Source organism: Scardinius erythrophthalmus, assembly GCF_964197995.2.
Source record: "Scardinius erythrophthalmus genome assembly, chromosome: 8".
Classification (NCBI taxonomy): domain Eukaryota; kingdom Metazoa; phylum Chordata; class Actinopteri; order Cypriniformes; family Leuciscidae; genus Scardinius; species Scardinius erythrophthalmus.
The window spans coordinates 5,528,437-5,546,455 of NC_138228.1; the positions used below are offsets into that span (position 1 = coordinate 5,528,437).

The following is an 18,019-nucleotide window of genomic DNA, read 5'->3' on the forward strand; positions in this document are numbered from 1 at the left end:
TTCAAAGCTGTAATCTGATTGGTTGAATTCTACAGGATGACCGGGAGACACGCGTAACGTTCTTTAACGGCCTGCCTGGAAGCAAAGCTGTAGTGACGCCAAACCCCCTTATGGAAGAAGAAAGCCGTCGTGTTTACAACTGTGACAATGAGCTCTTATCGGGATCAACTAAAAGCTGAATTTCCAAAAGTATGTGAAGCATGTGAAGTTCGTGGCATAGACTCTTTAAAATACGTCCAAGAGCTTTACTTGCCAGTCTGTTATAGTAGGGACATCGATATCACATTTTCACGCCCCTAAACATAACGATAAACAAAACAAACTGTGATTGGATGCTTTATATGTCGGTCAGAAGGCCTCTTGGTCTGTCCTTGGCCAATGAAAGCTGCTAATGATTCCAGACCTTCTGCTGTCAGTCTGAAGATCTGGCTACGCAAGACTACCCTAAACCCAACCAAAAGTGTAGGAAAGTAAGAGATAAAAACTCATTGCTGAAGCAACCATGCCATTTTAGCTTCCTACTATGAGACTTTGAGCTCTTTTAATCGAGTGGCGTAGCTTGTGAATCACGGCTTTTCACAGATTTTAACTGAGTGCTCTGTTTGTCCAAGTGAGTTACTGAGCAAATTTACTTGTTCAGAAAAGGCATACAGCTGGTTATTGTGATTTCAAAATATAGTACTGTGCAAGGAACTACCAGAAAATAAGTCTTTATTCATTCATAACCTGCCACTTTATTCATACTTTGTGTGAAAAAGTAATAAAAGTCATTGGCATTTCACTGCCTCGATTGTTCATTTTAGCTGGAAACCGCAGTGAATTGCATTTAGCTACATTGTAAAATGTAGATAAAGGCACATTTTTGCAAAAGAAACATTATTTTTCATTTCAAAATCATAAAGCTTTCTGTTGAGGTTATGTTTTGAATATCAGATTTTCTATGTGGACCCCACTGCATCTTTGCGGCATTAAATCCTCTGAGAAACATCACTGTGTGCCAACTTGCAGGCGAAATACAGCATCCATTGTCATTCTCCTGACTTGCGTAATCACAAATGTCCATGGGACATTTCTTTTTCTACCAGGTGCTTATATTGTCATTTTAATCAAGAGAGTGAAGGTCAGAAACTTCAGCACATCTGCCCTGAATTTCAATATCTGTCTGCTGTTGATTGGGGTTAAAAATAGAAGCCATTACGCACACCTGACACAGGGGGAAATTGAATTCTGTCACTAACTCTCCACAGCCAACATGGATTGAACGTTGATGGATCCAGTCTGTTGCCATGATGCCACCAAGAGTGTTCTGGAGTGTTGCACAGTTTTCTATCACTGAAAACCCACGACAATTCAATCTGGTTCAAACCGAGAAGGTCGTAAAAGCTGCGTTAAAGAACCCTGCGTTGCTCTTGAAACTGGGAAATAACAGTGGCTGAGAGAGCCTTAGAGATGTAAACGACAAATGGCGGAGCATCTGTCTATAGCCGTGTGCATGTAAACAGTTGCTAACAGTCTCTAATTACTGATGCTGGTGTGTGAGAGTGAGTAATTCATTAAAGAGTCTCTCACAGCACTGTTTCCTTCACAGTTCATTTCATCTAAAGTTGACTGAAACACCGCATGGGCTGAGATCCTTGTCTTTAAACTTTTTGAAAAGATTTTTCTTTTCTTAAAAAGAAATGAATACTTTTATTCAGCAAGGACACATTAAAGTGACAGTAAATACATTTATGATGTTTCAAAAGAATTCAATTTCAAGTAAATACCGTTATTTTATCAAAAAATGCTGGAAAAAATGTCAATTTTCACACAAAAATTAAGGAGCACGACCGTTTCCAACATTGATAATAATATTAAATGTTTCTTGAGCAGCAAATCAGCATATTAGATGTGCAAACTATTATAGTTATCTATATTCTTGGTGTGAACGGGCCTTCTAGTTGCAGATTCAAAAAGTCATTCATGTATACAGTGATCATGGGACGAACCGCAGAAAAATAATAAAAACATTTACCTTTGCTTGTGACTGAGCTCCAGGATCCTCTGCACATCCTTCTTAGGCACGGCGTCTTCATTCTTAAAAGACTGTGGAGAAAGAACAGTAAAGCTGTGATGTATGCTTTACGATATTGTATATCTGTATGTGAGTGTTTGAGCTGTTTATTTTGGGATTTGACTTGGCAGATAATGCTGACACTGTCAGATTTGTTCATCTGTTAAGATACAACATCCTCCTATATGCTGATTTTTCCAGTAAGCCTGGAAAACCCAGTAAATAGAGCTTTACCAATTTGAGAAATTAAGCTTTGGTGGGGCAGTTCCAAAGCATCTGTTTCCCTCCTCAGAGAAACATCAGTGAGATCAGAGGGAGGAAATCTGACTAATTCTCATTATAGCCTCATTTCCATTTTCTTCAATCAGCATACACCATGAATAATGGAGTGCAAAACCTTGAAAGAGAAATATATGAAATCTTTCTCATTCAGATCATTTTTTATTATTGTTGTTGTCATTGTTTATCCACTGTCAAAGAGAAGTCATGGGTTGTGAAGGGTAGTAAAATATTACATGTACTCTGGATTACATAAATCAGTTATCATAATCAATATTATTAAATGGGTAACACTTTACAATAAGTTTTCATTAGTTAACAACTTTAGTTAACATGGGCTAAGAATGAACAATACTTAGAGCATTTATTAATCTTAGTTAATGTTAATTTCAACATTTATTATAACATTAGTTAATGCACTGTGAACTAACACGAACAATGAACAGAAAGTATTTAATAAATACTGTAACAAATGTATTGCTCATTGTTAGTTCATGTTAATACATTATAATTACATTAACTAATGTAAACAAATGAGACCTTATTGTAAAGTGTTACCATTAAATGTATAAATGTCACAAGGAAACAGAGATGAACAATTCATATTATTTTTAGTATACATTTTCTCACTGTACTATAGGCAGATTTACTGTTAAAAAAGCAAGGCCATCTATATGAGCAATAGCACACGATTAGGAGACGGCCTGGAGCTCACAGTCACATCTCCAAAAACGTCTAAACAAATTTTGAAATGGGAGCAATGTTTATATATAAATTGCATATTTGATATCTAAAAAACTACATTCTTGCCTTAAAAAAAATCCTAAAAGTACCTTCTGTGAAATAATAACAGTATTTGTAAAATTATAGTGTGTTTGCTCCTCCGCCATTGATGCTCGCCGTGAGAAATGCTGTCAGTATAGATACGGCAGAAAAAAGCGGAGTGATACAAATTGTGAAACGGTTTGTCATAATACAATATACATTGAATAGGTCTATATAAACATAAAATGATGAAATTATGAAATATACATTAGAAAACTATGGAAGCTTGTTTCCGCCACAAAATAAAACATTTTAAAAGATAATTGCGACTTTTTATCTCACAATTGCGAGTTTACATCTCGCAATTCTGACTTTATAACACGAAATTGCGACTTTATTTCACGCAATTCTGACTTTATATCTCCCAATTGCTACTTTGTTTCTCAGAATTGCGACTTTATATCTCGCAATTGCGACTTTATTTCTCAGGATTGCGACTTTATTTCTCAGAATTGCGACTTTATATCTCGCAATTGCGACTTTATTCCTCAGAATTGCGACTTTATATCTCGCAATTGCGACTTTATTTCTCAGAATTGCGACTTTATATCTCGCAATTGCGACTTTATTCCTCAGAATTGCGACTTTATATCTCGCAATTGCGACTTTATTTCTCAGAATTGCGACTTTATATCTCGCAATTGCGACTTTATTTCTCAGAATTGCAACTTTATATCTCGCAATTGCGACTTTATTTCTCACAATTCTGACTTGATACTGTATATCGCAATTGTGAGAAAAAAAGTCAGAATTGTGAGATAAAAAGTCGCAATTATTATTATTTATTTATTATTCAGTGGCGGAAACAAGCTTCCATAGAAAACAGAATGAAACTAATGATAAAAAATTCTGTAAAAAAAAAAAAAAAGTGTTGAATGTGTCATACACCTCTGCATCCACATCACCATTCCTTATAAAATAGTAGACAGACAGACATAGAGAGATAGATAGAATATATACTGTAGATAGAGAGATAGAGATACAGTACTTACAGACAGACAGATGGATAGATGGAAAAAAGTGTTACCAGAAATTGTGTTTATCATACTTAAAATCCAAAGTTATCACATTAACTTTGACAGCCCTAAAAATCTATATTTTGTAAAAATCATTTCAGCATTGGGGTCCATTTAAAAAGACCTGGTTTTAAGGGTGTGTCCTCTTTACTCCTGTTTATATTTTCGGCAAAACAGTACAATATTATTCTATTCTCTGAGAGCAAATAAATAGTAGTTTAAACAAAAGAATGTCCCACAAAAAAGATGAACAAGAAACAAGAAAAGAGCACTTAAACAACATCGTTCTACTTGACATTCTTTGGCATGAAACATATTGGTCATCACTATTGCTCTGTCGCCCCGCTCGGACTCTTCTGTGTTTCCAGAAGCTAACAGCAGGAAAGCTTTGTCAGGGGAAGACCATCTGTGCAGCTGTTGAGTTGTATTGAGATTGGCATCGCGCTGTCTTTTCAGGCCAAGCTGGCAGGAATGTGCCGGCACAAACACACAAACCCCTGCCAAGACTACAGGCTCCATCAGGAGAAGTTTAATGATGATGAGCAGCACTCTGGGGAGATCTCATTATAAAAATAAACAGTATGGACAGTAAATCTGCTCAACAAAAAGGTTAACTGGTCACATATACATAATTGATCACACTAAAAAGGTCATGGTTGATCATGGTTTTACAAATCCACTGGAAATCCCGGCCTTAAACTCAAGGGATCTGGCAGTTCGGCGCAGGGCCAGGGATTCAGCAGTCGGGCCCTTGAGGTTCTGCTACTCTTGCACACCCAACACCACATAACATCCTAGCAGAACCATTACACTTATACTCGCACATCGCTATGCATTCACATGCAGAAAGTGACACACTGAATCTCAACAGATCATACAGAAACATAACTGCATCAAAATCATCATGATCCATTTCAGTGATGGATATATTTTTCAATATATCTATATTAAAAAAAGCTCTTTCAAACTATTTCTGTCAGTTTTATTTACGCCGTTATTGTCCTTATCCATTAACGCTCCAAGCACTTCAGCAGAACAATAAATCACTCTATGAATTAGATTGAATGCATTTGGAGTGCATGTTTTTTTCTTCTCAGGCACCAGTGCCTGGTTGACTGCCATTGGACAAGGCAATCAAGTATTTGATTGACTGGCTCAGATGCCTGGAATAATGCATTCTCTTTGTGCCTAATCTGTCTCCATATGCGCCAGCACTGCTTTACATGTCTGCTTGCCAGGCTTACTAATGCAGCTCAGTTTTTTATACCGTAGTTGCTTAGTGGCTGACTTTTTGCGTATTGGTTTAGTGGTTAATTGTGTCCTGTTCACAGTACAAAATCCAACAGATAATTCTGCTCTCAATGATTTTCTGAGAGATCGCTCACGTAATCGCGTGTAATGGGGTGCTTTCATTTGCAATTATTAGTTCAGCCAGCAAGTTTACCCATCTACTTTGGCTAGCTAACGTCGCAATGAACAAGAAACAAGCCTTATTTGTAGGTTGTGAATTTGTGGGACAGTACACCAACAAATGAAAATTCTGTCCTCATTTGCTCACGTCATGTCTGACTTTCTTTCTTCTGTGGGATACAAAATATATTTTGACCAAACCAAACAGTTACCAAACTTCCACTGCATGGGTAAAATCTCGCAGACAAAAAAAACAAATCCTCTTTTGTGATCCGCAGGAGAAAGAAAGTCATAGAGGTTTGAAACGAGGTGAGGGTGAGCAAATGACAATTTTTTGGGTGAACTACCCTTTTAAAATTGAGGCTGAGAACAATCTTTTTTAACAATGTGCTTTTTGTTTTAAGCCTTTGCAAAGTCAGAAATATTCACAAGAACACAAAAATGTGTATAAAAAATGGCAAAAAAGAGAAACAAAAAGAGACAAAACTTCTGCCCTAAATAATATTTCAATACTTCTTTAAGGTATAGAAAATGTTTACACCTCAGAATGGAGGCATCAAAAGCAACACATGATAAGAGCAGACTAAGATCTGAGTAGCAGAAACGCCATAAGTCGCATTACAGCTAGTGCAAAACCTTGAGTCACAAAGAGTTAGAATATGAAATGAGACGCCTCGCTCACTTGAAGAAAAATCTTCCTCCTTCTGCAAGCATTAAATCATGTAACAAAGATGCACTCATATGGATTATTTACATTTTTTGAAAGAAACACAAATCCCTTTAAGTTTCCCATCAGCACACAGTGGAGGCAGGAGAGAGTTTTACCTGCAGGTTCCCCTTGATGCTGTCCAGCTCCTTTGATGTTTTGGAGAGTTGTCGTAAAATTCCTGTCCTCTCTGTGAAAACCTCCTTCAGCTTCTTCTCCAGCCCCTCATAGCTACAGGAAGAGAAAAGAAATAGAAAGATGACTTCTTTAAATCTACGGCAGGCCTGGCAAATTCATTCTGCACGGCAGGTTACAGCGGCCTGGGGGATTTCAAGCCATTGTGAGTGGGTGATGAACTCAAGAAAACATCCAATAGTTCATGACGAAAATCCTGAAAAAGAACTTGTGACCTCGCCTCAAAGTCACGTCAGGGTCTGTTTCAGGATTTCTTGACGTCTAAGGTAGAAAAATCTACAAATATTTTATGTTTTAAAAGCCTTTCAGTAACACATTACAGTAAGGTCTACTTTGTTAACGTTAGTTAATGCATTAACTAATAATGAGCAATATCTTTTTACAGCAATTATTAAAGGTCCAGAATGTAATATTGATAGCTAGTGGTTGAAATGGGTACTGCAGTTTAAATTCGAAATATTGGAGAGGGTTGTTTCCCCGCTCCACCTCACGCTCACGCGGGTTGCCACATTGAGGACACGAAACAGGAACGAGCGCAATTGGCAATGGAAGTTGATTTATCCACGTTTTAATATGCTCCCGTTCATAAAGACTTTTAGATGGATGTCGAGGCTTTTTAGGTTGAGTAGATTCTCTGACCCAATTCATTTGCTGGCTTCCATGACTGCAATACGCTGTGTTTTACGCCAACTGGCAACCCGGGGTGTCGAGATACTATTGGGTAAATTGGCAGTGGGCGGGATCATACAGACCAAAACAAAAACACATTCTGATTCTGGCTGTTGCACTGTTTTTCAAAGAAACAAGTATGTGAACATAGCATGTTTCCTAAATCTCTGCAAACATAGTATGGTATTTGTATGCTTTAGCACAGTAAAAGATTACCTACAGCACCTTTAACCTTTGATAATGTAAGTTAATACAAATATTCATGTTCATGTTAGTTCACGGTGCATTTACTAATGTTAACAGATAAAACTTTTGATTTTAATAATGTATTAACAAATGGTGAAACTAACAATTATAAATGCTATAGAAGTATTGTTCATTGTTAGATACATCATGATACTTCTTTTCAGGAAACAAAGTTCAAAATAACTTTTTCTGTCAGTATAAATGTCTTTTTTTTATCAATTTAATGCATCCTTGCTGAATAAAGGTATGAATTTCTTCTTTTAAAAAATCGTACTTGAAACGATAGTGTATATAAAATGCAATTGAATTACATGAAATATGTCAATATTTACCAGCAGGGGCCATTGCTAACCAGTCAAAACTCAATCCCCTGGAATGCTAAGCTACAAAACAACCAGCCTCACCCACATAAATGCACACATATACATATTTATACCGTACTTCTCTGTCAGAATTTCAACACTTTGCCAACCCAAAAAGACAGACACAGCTGTGCACAGCACAAAAAAGAAATAAATATAATGTGCCGTGATTTTCTTTTGTCACTGTCCCAAATACAAATCATAAATAAGTTATGTAGAGTACAGTCAAATGCTTTCAACAAATGGGTTCTTTGCCAAAGCATCCTGAGCTGCTGTAGCTGAACCTTTATATGTCAGGGAAACCAAAGCACAGTCATACTAATCTCCATGATAGGAAAGCAACACCTGTGAAATAAATAAATCATGCTGGAAGGCATCATGCCTATAAAACTCCCACAGTGTGATGTCTGTGAAACTGATCAAGGGTGTGTGCTGGAAGAGACAGATAGAGATAGAAAAAACATCACGCTCTCTCTACTAGATGTCAATGGAGTTGGACTCATCTAGGGCAGACCAATGAGAGGTCAATAATAGAGTCTGGCTCAAACAAGGGGACAAGGTTTGGCTGGTTAGTTTGACCCAGTTAGCCCCTGCTGCTAAATGGCACAGCTATATAATATCTGGCAGCAAGAGGCATCTTTCTATTCATTGACGGCCATTCAACCAAAGATGTCTATGTGTTGTGTTTTTTATCTGTGCACATCACTATTAATTTATAAAATGGATGTGCCCTCGCAATCTTTGATCAAAATAACTTCCCCTCCCTCTTGTAGCATCTGTTTTCTTCTCCGATGACGTATTTACTGGCATGAGGGCGGGACAACCTGTCACTCACATTAGATCAACCAATAGCAAACCACAACCATCCAACGATCCAATCAATTCCCCACAGACAAAATCAAGTCCCACCCTACATTTCATCTTGTTCAAGAAGCCGTTTCACTTCCGTTACATGGTGGACAGAAACTTTTACTATGACTTCATTACATTCCAAAGCATAATATCACTTATTACTCCACTACATTTCATAAAAAACATGTTGTTCCTTGTTATTTTGAACTGAAGAAACAGTCCTACACACGATAGCAATGTCCGATTCGTGAACAAGCTGATTATTTTCAATTAACCTGTTAAATTGGTTCGCAAATAACACTGAAAGATTCATTTGTGAATTGGACTGATTTGACTGCATCTGTTCTCGAGTCAACAACTCACTGATTCCGATGATCTGGTCGGAGCAAGTCTCCAGTGAGCAATTCACTGAATTCACAAATCAAAATGAGCAAAGAACGGGAGATCCTCGGAGGTTGAGTGAGTGCGCGACTGATGCCGCAAAAATTAAGTTACTAATGCTGAATTAGCGCAAATAAAAACTAAACAACGTTAAAATAATGCACATGAATCCCCAATGTATTTCAATATATTTGTAATTACATATTTATAATAAAGCTGCAATTTATTACATATAAAATGAATAATAAAACATTTATTCACTTTAAATGTAATATCAAATACCACACCACAGTTAAAATTATAATCAAGCATGTGTGCTTTAGTCAACATATTAAAAGTGTACTTATTTAAAGCATGACAAACATTTCAAATTTACTTTAAAACTTTTAAAGGAACACGCCGACTTTTTGGGACTTTAGCTTATTCACCGTATCCCCAGAGTTAGATAAGTCCATACATACCCTTCTCATCTCAATGTGTGCCGTAACTCTGCCTGACGCACCCACCGCTAGCCTAGCTTAGCACAAAGACTGGAGGTAAACGGCTCCAGCTAGCATACTGCTCCCAATAAGTGACAAAATCCTATTTCTAAATTCCTATTTACATGTTGTGATTTGTATAGTCACAGCGTGTACAAATAACAAGGTCACATGAGACACAGCCATCTTCTAACCGTATACATACTGGGAACTATATTCTCAGAAGGCGAAGCACTGCTACTTGGGCGGAGTGATTTGCTCTCAGCACCTGAGAAGCCCCGTGGTGAGGAGCAGAGAGTTCGGTCAGACAGAGTTACGGCACGCACGGAGATGAGAAGGGTATGTATGGACTTATCTAGCCAAAAAGCCCAAAAAGTCTGCGTGTTCCTTTAATTTGACATTTGACATATATACAGTTCAAAAGTGTACTTACAGTTCTAGGACAATACTTCCTCAATACATATGTCACTTTTCTCAAAACTCTTCACACAGAACTCTTCTTCCAACCAACTTTCAGCTTGGCACAGCAGTTCATTTAGCATGCACACTGCACTGCACTAAAGCTACCAAAACACTTCATACACGTCTCAAATCAATTCATTCTTACATAAGACTAGCAAAGGATGTGACCCAACAAAGCACACTTCGGCACTCATAACGTAAAAAAAAAAAAAAAAAAACACGTTTACATTACAGTACGAAAGTATTCTTAAGTTTCCACTTTTGTATAGATGGTAATAAAATTTAAAGACTAGCTGTTTTTGAACATGGCGTTACTGTAGAAATGTCTTATTCAGTTTTGTATTGTGTTAAGTTTTGAACTTAAGTTTAATATTTTAGAAAAGAGTATGATTGGCCTGTAGGTACATCGAGTTTTGGCAGTGAATGCGTCTAAGTGAGAGAAGAATTTATGTGATTTGAATGACATTGAATGCATTTGTGCCAAAGCAGTGATAAATGAGCCACATGAGCTATGTTTCCATCCAAAGCTGCACTTAACCTTAAATTTAACTGATGTGCAAAACTGGATTATTACATTAAACATTTGTGAATCAGCATTTCCATCCCACTTGTTCAAGAGAACAAAATCGTCACTTATTACGACAAATGCCAAGCAGCTGACATTAGATGACCGGGAATGCTGCCGGATAACTTTCTCCCGATATTATCGACCTCCCGAACAGCTTCATCGTCACAACGGTACAGATAACCACAGAGTCGGGAATATGAGGAATAAATTGGTCATTACTATCACAGGTTGACAATTATGCTGTGACCTCTTTTGACACAGCCGTTTTGGCAGGCTCTCATACGAGAGAGACCACAGAAAGAGTTCTAATGAGAATGAGCCTGTCAGACAAACAGGCTTATAATCGCACGCTGTACTCCACAGCTCCTCATTGCCAGCGATCGCATAATTCTGATTAAAGCCACACCATGTGAAGGCTGACGATAAACCGCAATCCTCCTTGAAGAAAAGTTGCTTAGCTGTAAGGATCTGCCAGAAACAATCTGCACACATGAATGGTGATGCTCTCTGAAAAAGTGATTGTTCAGGATGAAGGGAGCTTTGAATAACAGCACACGACAGGCAGAGAAACAACCATACGCGCACACGGCCTCATTAGACTGAACCTCCCTACCCACCCAGTGAGTTTCTGCGCTCGACTTTGAATTATATGAAACTGATCTTCCTCCGTAATGAAGAAGTGCTGAGGCCTGGTCATTAAAGTGGAAAGTGCTGAGTTTCACACAGGCTGCTGCTACGGCTCAGTATGGATCTATATAGGCCTTCGCGGAGGTAAAGATCAGATGGAGTGTGATTGGGGTTTAGCCAACAAGGCAGGACCCATCACTCCTCATCTTCCATTAGCCACTGTTGGACTGAACGTTTCCTGCCATTTTATGTGCTTTCAGAATGATATAATCCCATAAAGAACTCGTAGCACCCTGAATATTAGAGGGACTCTATGAATTCTATTTACATAAGGTAATAGAGAGCGAGAGAGAGAGAGAGAGAGAGAGAGAGAGAGAATATATGATGTAAGGCCTAGGAATTTTGACGACATTACCCTTTATTCAAATCATTAAAAATATGTTAAACGATTTTGTAAGCGTATTGCATATATGCTTATAATATATGCAAGTCAATTGTTTTATTTGTGATGCAACTTAATGAATAATGCCAAATTGTGCAGATAGAATTTTTAGCCAGGTTGTCATACAAAGAAATTATGAACATGCAAAAACAAAAGGGAACTATTAATCACTGATTATGTTGTTGTCAATGAATGCGTTTGTGAGCTTTTTGTTTTTCGTTTGCAAGGTAAAATAAAACCTGTAGCTGTAGTTTACCCATCTTTTTGCCAAATAACTTAGTCAGATAAATACCTTAACTAAGTTTAGTGTTTTTTCTTGCCTCATATTTAAAAAAAATCTAAAATATTTTCCTCATATTTGGTTTAATCGAACTTGTAGGGTCAATAACAACGAATTTTGGCCACTACTGTGTGTTTTATATGACCAACCAATTAAAACACACCTAGCATTTTGGGTTACACTTTACTTTAAGGTGTCATTGTTACAGTGTAATTATATATTTAAGCACTGAGTAATATTAAGCAACTACATGTATTTACTATAGGGTTAGGGTAGGATAAGGGTTTGGTTGAGGGTTAGTTGCATGTAATTTAGTGTTATTACTATGGAAAGTACATGTAACATATGTAACAAGGACACTGTAAAATAAAGTGTTACTGCATTTTGTAGCTGAAGATTAGCTGTCACGCTCATAACTATTTTTTGAAGTCGATTTCAAAAACAATAAATGCACATATAGTACCTTACCTAAAAGTGCACAAGTTTATGCAGTTTATTTATAGTTTTTACTTACAAATACAATAGAGAATAAATAACTTCTGTACTGCATTTTTAAATACTTTAATTGCTGTGCTCAAATAGAGATGAATGGATCCTGCAGCTGCTGAGCAATATGACCAAACATCTGCCACTAAACATCCTGGGATTTAAAGTCCTCTATATATTTTCTGCATGCTTTGAAATTCGTGGCTATGTCAATTTTGCATTAAATATGAATGAGAACAAAAAGGAGGAGAAAAGAGAGATAAAAAGGCAAGCACTAAATGAAATATTGCTGGGGAACGCAGCATCACTCCTCTTAAACGAACTGTTAGCGCCGTGTGCCGGGATGTCAGTGTCTTTTGTATGCATGTCCTTATGCACTGTCTTTCTTTGAGCCAGATAAATGTGGCAGCAAGCAATTGGCAGGAATCACTGTGGCCATTGACAAATACTGGTAAAGGTACAGAAATAATGTCAATAATATTGGCAACGCAACTGCCCATCTAAATTCCTCACTTTCTAGCCTATTCAATCTGCATAAAACCCTTCCACAGTCGCAGAATGCAAATAAATATGCAACAGCTCTTACAAACGCACGCACAAAGAATTCAATGCCACAGGGAGGAAATAAACAGAAAAAGGCTCCTCAGCCCCGTTTACATGCTTTTTACAAACACAATACAGTTTATAATAGTCCACTGAATAACCAGGATAACAGCGTGCCATGCCAAACGCAACAAAAACCAATTCACATGTGAATTTATTTGAGTAGAAACACATGAAATGAGTTTGATAAGATTACACTGCACTTAAAGCAAAGCAACATGCCAGAATGCTTTGAAAATCATGGTTGCACAAAATCATTAGTGCGGTTGAAGCTAAAATTAGGGCACTTGTCATTCTGTGGACATATAATCTGTTTCTATGAGACTGAGGGGGCGTGAAATTTCCGATTCATGTTTTATGTTGTTTCCCATTTGCAGTTGTAATGAAATGCTCGTCTACAATTCTACTACACAATAACATCTGGAGACAACCTGCGGCCAGTGCACTCTTTTCTGTCTCTGTTTTGGTATTCAGATCACCGTCGTTCTGCTTTCCTGGAAATGACTTGAGTTTGAGCTTTAGAGTTGACTCATAATTGCCGGATATCTCATTAATAATTTGTCCCAGGCGTAATCTTGAAATTGAAATATGATCCATAATGCATTATTGAGCATTTCATTTAGGCATGCAGACGTGACTAGATATGTACCAGCCATAGCCTGCATGTTCTATTAAAATAACAAATTAATTGAGGTCTCTCTGGGAGGTACAGGGGTTGTTTGCCATATATGTTTGACTCCCAATCCAACTCCAGACATGTGATATGATTCTCTCTAGCTGCTCTCTTGTCTGGTACGATGTTAAGCGGTTTAATAATGCCCAGCTGGAAGTGTCTAAAGCCCCCAGTATTACAGACAGACTGGTATTGTTGTCACAGTATCTGGAGGATTTTTTTTTTATTAGGCCAATTTAATACCTGGAATACATTTTGTACCTCTCTGCACACTGCTAAATATATGGCAGCATACATGCAGTGAGTCAGTTAGCTGGTGTATCCTAATGCAATATATTATGCCCTTGACAAGCACTCAGTGAATCTATTTTACATGGCCAAACACTGTTATTTTTGTTTGCCTCGTAGGATTAGGGTGGACATATACATGTATATAATAAAGAGCCTGATAACACAGTGCGCTTCAATGAGTTTGAAAAAGGCTGCACTTAAAACACAAATATGTCATTAAACCTAAAGCTAGAATCAAAGATGAAATAAAGCCTATTATTGTGGTACACAGCAGTCATTTGAATTGTCAGTTTGTGAACAAATGGGCATATCACATGAGCAGGAGGCTCTGAATAATCAGCAATTGAATATATACACCAGTATAACAAACAAGAAGTTAAAATTAAATAAGTTACACAACATTGCCTGTTACTTTGTCTATAACAACTGTTCCAAAGGAAGTAAATGTAGAATTAAATGCTGTGCGTCTCCGAGCCACATATAGTTGGTGCATTTAACTCTTGAATAAATCATTGAGTGAACCATTCAATGACTCACTCATGTCCAAATACGCATGCTTCCTTGCTACTGTATATAACAGGTGAACAACAGGATGTGAAAAAAGTAGTATGTCCAAATTCATAGTATTAATAAAACAGAAGGTGAAATGTCATTTGGATAACCTGTTACTTCCACGGAGATTCTCATGCACATCTAATGGACACTTTACGTATGTAATTTCAGATGGATCTAGTCCCTTGTTTTGTTCCTTAAAGGTCCCGTTCTTCATGATCCCATGTTTCAAACTTTAGTTAGTGTGTAATGTTGTTGTTAGAGTATAAATAATTTCTGTAAAATTATAAAGCTCAAAGTTCAATGCCAAGCTAGATATTTTATTTAACAGAAGTTGACTACATACAACAGCCCGTTTGGACTACGTCCCTCTACTTCCTTCTTTAATGACGTCACTAGAACCGTTTTTTGACTAACCTCCGCCCACAGGAACGCTCCCTCAACTCTACCAAAATTCGTTTATGTACTTGCGCACTTCTAATCACTGTGTTAACTCAGCTCTTACGGTGATTTTCTGAAGTAAAACTGACGCTTCATCTTTTGTGTGATGTACAATAAACTTTATTAAACTCAGTATATGTTTGATCATCATTCGGACCTGGTCCGAAACAGCAGACTTGGCTATTAATACATAATGGATACATACAAGCAGATGACAAATACGTTATAATAACCGTAATTAAACTACTAAACTATACCTGTTCCATCTCTATACAGCACTCTGACTCTGTAGGAATTATTGTCCGACTCGAAATGAACACCGTTACTGAGAGTTTCTGATATTATCATCATTCCGTGAGATGAAATTGTCCTGAGAGACTGAGCGCGAGCTCGTGAGGCTCCACCCCCTGTGTCGTCCAGCAGCACCTCATTTGCATTTAAAGGGCACACACTATAACAGCGCGTTTTTCTAAGTCCCAAAAAATGACAATTTAAACATGCTGTAAAAAATTATCTGTTGGGTATTTTGAGCTAAAACTTCACATACACAGTCTGGGGACATCAGAGACTTATTTTACATCTTGTGAAAAGGGGCATAATACGGGACCTTTAATGATGAATGAATCAGTTGACTAAACTAAACAGAATTTGATCCTGGGTATCATCCAGGTCATTTAAGTAAAAGACTCAAGAATATCGCTATATTGACCCCTATATTGACTTACTGTAATATGTAGAAAGAGTCATTGAATAATTCCACCACCAAAGGCCCATTCACACCAAGAACGATAACTAACGATAACCATATTAGCGTCCACACCAACACACAATAGCGCTCTGTTTATTATAAGCGCGCACTGCAGTTTAAATGCTCGAGCTCTTCAAAGCAGGGTGGATTCTGATTGACTGTCAATGTTTTTATCGTTCATCAGCTGGGAAAAATCATTCTAGAAATGAGTCCAATGAAATTGAATGAAATTAGCCTAGAAATCTAGACGCACCCTAGCGGCAGCAAAATGTATTTTGCAGCCAGGGCAGTCTAGCAACTCTCCATTGACTTTCGAGCTGCAAAAACCTAAATTGGGTCAGGCCAATCACGTCGTGTATAGAGTAGGCAAGGCGGGCTTAACATAATGACGACAGAGTTGCGACAGTTACCTGCCACTTGAAAACAAAGAAGAGCTGCTGCTGGTGAACATCTTTCGAATCGGCTTTGGCCGCGACTCTGGAGGACTTGGAGTTAGGTCTTTCTTTGAGAAAAGAGCAAAGAACGGTCATTCCTAAAAAAGTCATTCTTAAAAAAAGGAAGATGTGTTCGTAGTTTTGCCGGCCAGATATGGCAAAAGTTGAATCTATCATCTAGCGCCGCTGTTGGGAAAACGCTCTGGTTGGTTGAAGCGCTGTCCAATTGCGTGCAGAGGGAATTTGAAAGACAGCCGTTTATCTCGCCCCTCGGATTGAGCCAAGACTATGGTGAGTTGCCAGACCCAACATCTTGATGTAGGTCTGGCTTGCCAGGCTAGTGTTGTGTACTTTCCCATTCATAGAATTAGAATCATTAAAATGGTATAGTTACTGTTCTTGGTGTGAACGGGCTTAATGCAAAGACTTGTTTTGAAATACAAAATGCACATTAATAATGTAAAATATTAGCTTTAGTCAGAGCAGCTTTTATACTATCAGTAATCTTGCTTAGTAGCAATGTTTTATGTCTTATGGATGTTCACCGATGCAGACTTTTTGTGCTTTTACGTGCATTAACAGATTCCAAATAATCTCCTTATCACAATCACAATTAGCTTTAAATCTGTCATGGCAGTAAATGCAGGCTTTACATAACCTGATGCTCTGAAAAAGGCTATTTCATTTAAAGAAAAAAGGCTCTGGAATGCTATAGGTTCACAATTCAAAGGTGTTTGTAGCAGTGATCAATCAGCAAAAAGCAAAAAAGAATGAGCGATGCTTGGAAATCGTCCAGCCCCATACTGAGCCAAAAGCAGTTCAGCATGCAATGCTGCAATTTCATCCTACAAATCACAACTCAATATGCCATACTGACCAGACTTGACAAATTGCTCCACTAACATTATGGAGGGAAATGTCACAGGAGGTACACAAATCACAACTTGTGATGTTTGACTTCCTAGAAAATCTTCATTTGGATTTAATCTAAATAAATTTCAAGTATGATTGCCCTCATCTCATATTTTCTAACACCTGAGACGTAGCTACAATATTAAACTGACTAAAATCGTAATCTTGTTAGGCTAGAGTATCTATCCCTGGTTAATTCACTAGGTACGCATTTTAATTATGTCGCATAGATTACCAATATGTTGAGAAGAGTCTTTGTTTCATTCCAAAGGGCAGTGAAACATTAAAAATCAATCTCTTTCTTTCCATTACCCTCAGATACCTGTATTGACCGGCTCACAGTGTCTCAGCGTTCTCACATATGAGAAAAGACAGCGATCTGACAGAGCCTGCAAAGACAAAAGAATGACCTTTTGGGTTTAGTGTGAGGAAGGGTAAAGTGTCGCTGTGGGATGGTTCAGGGCCTCTGTGCTCCAAAGGCAATTTTCAAAAGCTCGGGACACGCGTGTACACACTTTCTCCAGTGGAGCGTTTAGGAGCGCTGCCCTGGTTCAATGAGCCTTCTTGGAAATTTAATTTGATTTTCTTTTTTGCCGTTTTGTGTTATTAAAGAAGACGAAAAAACGATCAGGCGACAAATGAACCTCTACATAACCGAATCCGCTCCTGAAATGTCAAGGTTTTTATTTATTTATTTTTTTTAGTAATAAGAAGATGCTGACGCCTACATGTTTTAGAAGGTTTGAGAGACATACACTACAGTTCATAAGTTTACTTTAATTACTTATTCAGCAAGGATGCATGACATTTATCAAAAGTGGCGGTAAATAAATGTATAATGTCACAAAGATTTTGGTATAAATGCTCTTCTGAAATAAGAAATTTCTTGAGCACTTAATCAGCATATTAGAATGATTTCTGAATGATCATGTGACACTGAAGACTAGAGTAATGATGCTGAAAATTCAGCTTTGTCATCAGGAATAAATAATATTATAATATATATATATATATATATATATATATA

General features: G+C 37.5%; 1 protein-coding gene across 3 annotated transcripts in view; it reads right to left on the reverse strand.

The window, feature by feature from the left end:
• The window catches only part of luzp2 (leucine zipper protein 2), a 168,064-nt gene that overhangs the window by 35,433 nt on the left and 114,612 nt on the right, over positions 1–18,019 (reverse strand). For all 3 annotated transcript variants that reach the window (XM_081371840.1, XM_081371841.1, XM_081371839.1), the window contains 2 exons: positions 6,409–6,520; positions 2,015–2,085 (listed from right to left, as the gene is read on the reverse strand). In XM_081371840.1, the coding sequence (XP_081227966.1) occupies positions 2,015–2,085; positions 6,409–6,520 (183 nt within the window). The remainder of the gene's footprint in view (positions 1–2,014; positions 2,086–6,408; positions 6,521–18,019) is intronic.